General features: G+C 44.0%; 1 protein-coding gene across 1 annotated transcript in view; it reads right to left on the bottom strand.

The window, feature by feature from the left end:
• GALNT5 (polypeptide N-acetylgalactosaminyltransferase 5) overlaps positions 1–8834 on the bottom strand; it is a 40335-nt gene extending 31501 nt beyond the window's left edge. Inside the window, exon 1 of the mRNA XM_075609350.1 lies at positions 6990–8834. Coding sequence (XP_075465465.1) covers positions 6990–8365 — 1376 coding nt within the window. The 5' untranslated portion in view covers positions 8366–8834. The remainder of the gene's footprint in view (positions 1–6989) is intronic.
• Positions 8835–9180: the final 346 nt, after the last annotated feature.

Consider the following 9180-nt stretch of genomic DNA (forward strand, 5'->3'; position numbering starts at 1 on the left):
AAATAGAAAGGGTACAACTCCAGCGTAGAAAGGTAAAGTCCATAAACCAATGGTCGTGGGATGGAGAGAGCAGCGTAGTAGAGTGTCGGTAAGCCTTGTTCAGGGGATATAGAAGTCTGCAGGGTAGTAATGTCCAAAGCCAAATCCAAAGGGTTCCAGAGAGCAGCGTAAACGAAGTCCAAAGCCAAAGGTCAAGATCCAGGGCGGTCAGCAGAATATCCAGGGACAGGAACAGGAACTGAAAGACAAAAGGGCCAGGCAACAGCAAACAGCACCGAGGTACAGAAGCTATGCAGAGCAAGGAGGTAATGGTAAGGGGAGACTAAAGAGGGGGCTGGGACCTATCAGAGGAAGGGGAGGAACAGAGGAGCGGCCCGAGGGAGGACCTGATAGGGGAGAGGTTCCTGAGAAGCTGGGGCTAATCAGAGCACGGGGAGGAGTGGAGGAGCGGCCCGGAGAAGGGCCTGATAGGGGAGAAGGGCCTGGGAGGTGGGCCTGATGGAGCAGGGGCAGGGGAGCATGTGAGTTGCGCCCTGTACCTGAGGAGGCGGAGTCAGGTGCTCGGCACTAGTAAATGACAGCCTGGGTCCGCGCGCGCCCATAAGGGTGACGCGCGTGACCCAGAAGTGCGGAAGCGTCCGTGGGGAGAGCCGCGAGGAGTGAGGCACGGCGGCACGGAGACAAGGTGAGGAGGCGCTGGAAGCGGGTGCGCCCGCAGCGTGGATCCTTTCAGAAAATCACCTGAATGGACAATACACATGAACTCAGTAACCCAGAGGTGTGAAGGCATATATTAAGCCTCCCACCACTAAGACCGGCCGGTCTCACATACAAGCCTGATGTAATAATCAACCTCCCTAAAAGAGGTGTGTGAGCTATGTGACGAAACGCATTAGGACATTGGAGCTGACATTACGTCATCACGCAGGAGTCTGTGTTGGTCTGGACAGACTCGGAGCGCGTGCTAAAGACCAAAGGATTTTCCAGCAGGCAGTCTGAGAAAGCACCTTAGCTGCATCACACCACCTCTGAGGTTAATAAACAGCCAACTGGATCCCTCTGCTCATGGTGTGAGCTTCCCATCTGAGGAAATTGAACCCCAATTAGTCACGTTGGCGGTGATATTATTTTCACAATGGCTGTTTTCATTACTCTCTCTTGTAAGTGTTCCTGTTTCCCCCCTTGTCCATCCCCATTGATTTTAATAAATGCACAGTTATGCGCTATGGAGCGTGCGTTTTTGTTTCCTTTTCTCTTTAGGTCCTTGTGACTGGATGTGGCTCATTCCATGAAGCAGCCTGGACTCCTTTAATTCTATCTTCACCTTGAAAGATTTGCACATTGGGCTTTCATTTGGAAGAGGGGTTTTGTATATGTTTTATGTTTTGTTTGCATTGTTTGTCATTTATTAGTGATATCTTTATATTGCTATTTATGTTGTTACACCAAGGCAGAATAGTGGGAAAACGAGCACTGCAGACAGGATAAGGCTGGAGGCAAAATGTGATTCAAAAGACCCTGCTCATATTATACTATTACTGAGGAATACACAGCATACCAGGATGTATTGAGAGCACCCAATTAGGAAACTTCCCTTATCTACCTATGTTGTTACACCATTCACGTTTTTATATTTGAATATTATTAGAATAGAACTAATCATTATCACTTTATAATTCACACTTGAATCTTATTTTCTTAATTAATTAGTATCACCTTATTGGTGCTACTATTATATATATATATATATATAAAATGAATAGACAATACTGTATGTGTGTATGTGTATATATATATATATATATATATATATATATATATATATATATATATATATATATATATATATGCAACAGATTGCCTTCCCAGCAGGGAAAGCAAAGAAACAGCACTCAGTAGTATGTAGCAAAAATATTGTATTCAAAGTACATGACAGCACATGTGTAAACCAACGTTTCGGTCCACTAAGGACCTTCTTCAGGGAAGTGCTTCTTTGAAGTGCTGTTTGAATACAATCTTTTTGCTACATACTACTGAGTGCTGTTTCTTTGCTTTCCCTACCGGGAAGGCAATCTGTTGCATATACTTGTCTTATGGAACATGCACCTGATGATTTGACTCTTTTGCTTGGAGTGCCAGCTGTGCTCTATCGGTATATATACATATATATATATGAACCCTGTTATAACACTGTGCTCGGGGTCCACATAATGAGACACGTTATAACCGGGATAGCGGGGGGGGGAAAGAAATAGACGCCGCGATCAGGGGCGCAGGACTTAGCCGGCATCAGCAGCTCTCTCCTCCTCTCCCTGCTTCCGGCTGTCAGATCAGCGTGAGAGTCATGGGCAGGAGGTGTGTGTGGTTTGTTTTTGACACATCGGGTTTCTGAAAACTTGGCTTCTGGGTGGAACCCCAGCAGCGGGACTGCTGAATTAGTTTTCTTCCATTGCTTATTTTTATATAACATCGCCAGTATACACAACATTATCCAACCTTAAAAAATCCAATATTAATATGTCAGGGGTGATGGAAGAAGGAATGGTCTAGTCATTTGCTCTCCCATCAATCCAGATTTCCCGAGTAGGACCCATATTTACTAAGAGGTGCAATTATATTGCCACCTTACAGACAGTTCACTTGAGTGCGCCATATTTACTTAGTACAGGGAGGTGTTGTGTGGATTAGTATATTTAGTAAATTATACCTTACGTGTTCTTCAGTACACTTGAAGCAGTCACTTAGGTACACTATAATTTCGTCTATGAACAACCCTAATGGTGGTCTGCTTGCTAAAATATATCACAACCTACAGTGCAATGAATCTACAAGTTGGAATCAAGGCAGAGCCAAAAAATGGATACTAACATTAGCAGAAACACCATCTAAAATTGCACTGCAATATACATCAGCCAAGTAGCTGTAGGTGAAGTGTTATAATGATGATCCAGTCCTGATTTGATGTCCATGTTTGCTGGTCTCTCTGTAGCTTTGGTGTAATAGTGAAACATTTGAAGAAAGACCGACCTGCATCATTATTAGATTGTTGACCTAGAGTTAAATGGCAGCACCTGCAACAACCTGAAATTCCCTCTAAGGAGCAGGCAAGGGTGAGACTGGCAGAGGAAGGGGCCTGAACATTAGCCGGACCCCAATATTCTGCAAGACATGGCTCTCTCCTCCCTCCCCCCCACAAATATCATTGAGATTTGGGGGTTCTGGTCTTCTGGGACAATATAAAGCATTTTAATGTGCTGATTACTATCAATGAGACTCCATTGAGGCGGGGGGGGGGGGGGGAGCTAGTGTGCATGTGCTTGTGCCTGTGCCTCCCTCTTCCCTCTTCCCTCCTCTACTCCAGCATCCAATGACCACAGGTTCATTGGATGCCGGAGCAGAGGAGGAGGAGGCAGCGCCAGCAGCAAGACCACACAATCAAGAAAAGCAGACAAAAGGCAATTAAAAAAGGTAGGAGATCTTTGGAGAGCCACGCTCAAACTGCGTTATAATCGGATCCGTGTTGTAGCGGATCGCACTATAATGAGGTTGAACTGTATACAGCAAGGCCCCGCTTCTCGGCGCCCCGCTTTTCGGTGTATGCCGATTCGGCGGTACTGAGAAGGGGGCCGCCATTTCTGCACATGCTCAGAACGGCCTGGTCCAGGGGCGCGCATGCGCAGAACGGGCTGGTCCGGGGTTGCGCATGCACAGAATGTTTTTTTTTGCCGATGTTGCGCTTGCGTAGAACGGCGCATTACGGGTCTGCGCATATGCACACAACAAAAATCACTGGTTCCGCTTTCCGGCGATTTTCGCTTCGCGGCAGGTCCTTAGAACGGAACCCGCTGCATGACTGGGGCCCTGCTGTATATATATATATGTGTGTGTGTGGGTGTGTATAATTTATACAAACTGTTTTGAACAGAAAAACAATGGGGAAAAAAAACTAAATAAAGGGACTTATTGTGAGATGCATTTTATTCCCCCGCATATTTTAATCTGAATTAGGGAAATGAAAAAATAAGTATTGTATTGTATTGTATGTCTTTATTTATATAGCGCCAAAAGTGTACTCAGCGCTTCACAAAGAATACAGTACAGGGAATTTTTAAAATACAATAAGTGCAGCAATAATCAGATAATGGGAAAGGAAATCCCTGCCCCGAAGAGTTTACAATCTAAGAGGTTTGAGGGGAAACTTACAGAGACAGCAGGTGAGGGAATAAGTGCTGTAGATGGGTGTGCTTGGCCACAATGGGTGGTATAAGTGACTGTGGGACAGTAGCCATGAGTGCAGGCTATTGGGATGCTTGATTTGTGGGGCACGTTTTAAGGTTTGTCAGTGTTAAATGAAAAGGTTAACACCATTTACAGGGGAAGAGATGGCAGGGAGCTGTGGGTGAGATCAGGTGTGTATGTCTGGCTTCAGGCTTAGTTTGTCTTATGTTAATGCGTATACAGTATATACCCATTAGCATGTGTACAGCATATGTATGTGTTTGTGGGGTGTAATATTCATGCATGTGTTGCGGCTCTCTGAATATTTTGGACAAAGAAATGTTTTATAAAATGGCTCTTCTTCCTTGAAAGGCTGCAGACCCCTGCCTTAAAGGTATAGAACCGCTGCATTTATAATAACAAACAACAAAATGTCAAGAGGGAACGCCCCGGTTTCTACCCTCTTCAAAGTATTGTTAATGTTCCTCCATTCCATGGCATATAGTGAAACCCCTACACTTTTTTTAATAGCAATGTTGCACTACACTCAGTTGCGGTTTATTATTAAGCCAACTTCAATGGAAGTTTCCGTGTGCCAGTGCCTTACTGGCACTATCACAGCTTAATAAATGATCCGCATTCAATAGTAATCTTCATTTCTTTAGGACTCTTCAGACTTCTATTCAAGTTAATATTACGCACCTGCTTTAGACAAGTATGACCTGTCAATGCTTAAAAGCATCATTCATTACATGTTTGGAGCCTATCCCACAAAGTAAATACGCTGCGCCATATGAACACAGCTAAAATCAATTGTTAAAGTCTGGAAATAACAGAGCAGAACACCCTCTCCAAGCTTACAATATATAGCACAGCCTTTATCACAAAAAATATTGCAAAAACTTGCTGGTCGGCTTTCATTGGCCAACTCTCATTTCACGCTGCTGCCATCAGAATGAACGCACAGGTATAGTATGCACAGCTCTGACACATTTCACACATCACATTGTGACAAAAGCAGTTCTACTGTTCTGATCGTGTCCTGCGTTTGGGGTGACTGGGGTGTGTTGCTCTAGACAAAGCTGGTCTAAATTCGGTTCAAGGGCCGCAGGCCAGGTTTCCACAACAATACATACCTATGCAAGCTGCTGTGATGATGTTAGCGTTACTGAACTAATGTATAGGCGTAGTCATATGCAGGGCCAAACTGAACTATTGACAGCAATATGTTAAACCGGTTAAAATTGTATGACTGATGCACTAAAAAAAATTTTTTTTAAATTTAAACATACAAGCATTTCAATGTCTAAATATGAAAATATTACTTTTATAGTGATATTTATTGCACATATCCTTTGTCTATTTCCATTTCTAATTTAGTAATGTAACAGTGGGTGCATACAATTGATTTTCAGTCCTTAACCCAGTGGTTTCCAACCTTTTTTTGGTTAAGGAACCCTATAATTATATTGTGAAACTCTTCAGAACCCCAACCCTCTCTAATAGCGTGCCTGAGATTAGATGTATTGTAAGGAACCCCAACCCACTCTAATAGTGCGTCTGAGTTCAGATACATTGTAAGGAACCCCAACCTTCTCTAATAGCGAGTCGGCTATAAATTCGTCTGTATTTGGTACAATTTTCAATTTACCTGGAAATTGAAGAGAAAACTTTAGTGGTGCCCGGGGAACCCCAGTTGAAAACACCTAGCCCAGGGGTGTTCAACTCCAGTACTCAGGCCTCCCCAACAGGTCAGGTTTTCAGCATATCCCAGCTGTCTCAATGAGAGCCTCGCCACCTGTGCTGAAGCAGGGGCTCACTGAGCCATCTGCGCTGAATCTGGGATATCCTGAAAACCTGACCTGTTGGGGAGAGGGGCAGGGTTGAGGACTGGTTGAGTAACCCTGCCCTAACCCATCATTGGAGCACAAAAGGCAATCACTCCCCAGTAGAGCTGTTGTAAATGAAAATAAAGGAAAATCTTCAAACTTTAAAAAATGACTTTACATACCTATACGTGTCTGAGTATTTTGAAGGCATATTCACCTATCTTACCTTATTAAACATATCACTGTTATTACTGTAGCTCTACTTGTGCTTCAACTTTGTGTCAACTTTAGTTCTTGGCTTCAGTTACCTTGCTTTAATAAAGTAAGTTCCTTACTGTACATCTGACTCTAGCTTGTTTCATACATAAACATGACACATAATGGCAATAACTAGGTCACTAAAGTGTATGTACTTTTATATATACACCTTGATTAATGACCCATATCAACCCCATCCCTGCCAGACAAGCAATGCTTTTCAATGTATTGCTGGCCTCTATTTCTGGCACCAAAGGGATTAAGGCAGGTGTTCTCAATTCTAGTTCTCAAGATCCCCCCCCCCCCCAAACAGGTCAGGTTTTAAGGATCCATGCTAGCACTTGTGGCTCAGTCAAAGACTGAGCCACTGACAGGCACCTGTGCTGAAGCAGGGATATCCTAAAAACCTGACCTGTTGGGGGGTCTTGCGGACTGGAGAACTCCTGGATTAAGGGATCTATTTACTAAAGTGTCCCTGTGGCAAAGCTGGGGCACAAGGATTGCATTGGATTTATCAAAGGGAAAAAGCCCAATTTCTTTCAAAGGCAATTCGTTCCTTTGATAAATAAGGGTTTGTTCCAGTTTTGCAGTCTGGAGACTTTAGTTTATAGACCTCTAATTATCTTCATAAACATTCATATGAAGGCTTCACTAATGATACTTACAAAAAGAGACTCATCTTACCCATTGGGCCTTGTATCATCAATAGCTCGATCTAGGGGGATCATGTCACTGAGGTAGACATTGAAATGTCCTTCTTTCCATCTTCTGCTGGCTTCTTCCTGCTGGCCTTCGGGGACCTGAACAGGTCTTCCAAACTGACCTGGGGCTTTTAGGTCTCTTGGAAAAAGTGTGGCATCAATGGATAAAACTGTGTGCATTCCAGTGCCCCTTGTTGCATTCCCTATATTACTGTTTACTTTATCCTTGGTAACTAGTTCTTTATTATCCACACCGTGGTTGTCATTTGGATGACTAAAGTTTGTATTTACTATTAAATTTGCATATGTAGTGTTTTTACTTATTTTCCTGAAATTTTTTCCTTTATTTTCCAATTTACCTAAAAATCTGTCTTTAAAATTGTCTGTTGCGTTTGAGATTTTGGAATCCATTCTTTTAATCACATGGGTAGTAAGTAATGAGGGACTTTTAGAAAGTGGTAGTCTCTGCACTGTAACATTTAATGCATCATGTACAAACCTCCTGGTTAAACTTACACTGGCAGATACATTATCTGCTACTGTTTTACTTATTAGAACCACAGCTGCATCACTGGCAGGCACTGTGTGAAATCTGATATGGCTTCCATTTAATGTATCTTCCACAACCACACTTCCCTTGGGTGTGTTCTGTAGGTGAACATGCTGCAGAGTTTGTGTGTCTGTAAGAGAGTCCCCGTGTTTCTCCTCCCTCTGCACTTCAAATGTCTCCACGTGTAATGTGATAGAGAGGTGAGCCTGGGAGTCCCCCACACTTACAGGTTTATCCACATTCTGCGCCCCACCCAGAGCTGCAGATGGAGTTATTCTGACAACCGATTGATTTGTTGCTACTGACAATGATGAGGTTTTCAAGGGTTTAGAAACATGGTGCTTCGCCCCCACCAGGTCTGTGGCGTTGGAAACGGGCACCTTACCATTGTTGCTTTGGGGCAGAGAGGGGAACTTGGCTTCAGTGAGTTTCCACAGTGGGGAGATCGTTTGATTAAAGACAGACTTCATCGGTCCAATAGTCCTTTTCCTATACTTCTGTATCTTTTTAGGGTCAGCGTTTGATTTCACTACAGGGGGGGTTCTCTTTTCCTCTGCAATGGGGTGAAATACCCCCTTCAATTTAGTCGTGTCCTCTCTTTCCCTGGGGATCACCCTGTCTCGGGGGTGCCACGCTCTGAGGCTCCCCATGTCCCTCCGGAGAAGCTCCTCTTTGTAAAGTTTGTGGTTGGTGTCACTGAAGGAGAACTTCAGTGCTGCTATGTCAAAAATCAACCAGAGGACAGAGGCAGCAAATATAAATGCCAAGACCCTCCCGCTGCCGCGGAAATACTTCCGTACCTTGTTCATCCTGCAAAGAAGTAGGTTCCCTTCCTGTTGTGCCAACAAGACACAGCTTCAATCCTCACCTCCCTGCAGCAGTCACGCAGCCAGCAGCCCTCTGCCCCCAGCACATGAAGAAAGCACTACAGTACATACAGGTCCTGCTGCTCCCTCACTGCTGCCTGCGTGGCATTTTACAGCTCTCACTCCTTGCAGTGGCACAGCATTGGGGCGTGGGGGGAGAGACTTGAATCCATGGGGGGTGAGGGTAAAACTGGCACTACCTAGACAGTGTATAATCCATGGTTTCTATCCTGCTCATTCAAAGTAGTTGGAGAGGCAAAGTCACAGTGAGACGCGTGTTTTCTCCCCACCCATCTTTCTTCTTTTGCCTTGTGTTGAAACTTGAGAAGCCGCCACATATGAGGAAATCGTGTCAATGTCCTGAGCCAACAGGAATTGCTGCAGCTCGCACCTTGCTGTGAGTTGCTTAACGCTTTGATTGCTGGAGTTGCATTGGAGAGGCATTCAGGACTTGATAGGGTATTTATTAATGTGAGCTAATTGTGGAATCGAAACAGGAATGTACAGTATTAGGTACCACACACCCCTTTCCCACTCCCTAAACCAGTGGTGGGCTAAATGAAAAACAAGCTGTTTTTAAACACTGACAAGACTGTAACAATGGTATTTGGGACCAAGGCTACATTTTTAAAGCTTTCAATGAATGAGCTCCAGATCACAACCAACCCTAATACCATCCTAGCCCCAGTTACTAGTTTTAAATATTTGAGTTTATGGTTTGACACCCAATTAACACATTGATACATTGGGTTGCACAT

Source organism: Ascaphus truei, chromosome 7, assembly GCF_040206685.1.
Source record: "Ascaphus truei isolate aAscTru1 chromosome 7, aAscTru1.hap1, whole genome shotgun sequence".
Classification (NCBI taxonomy): domain Eukaryota; kingdom Metazoa; phylum Chordata; class Amphibia; order Anura; family Ascaphidae; genus Ascaphus; species Ascaphus truei.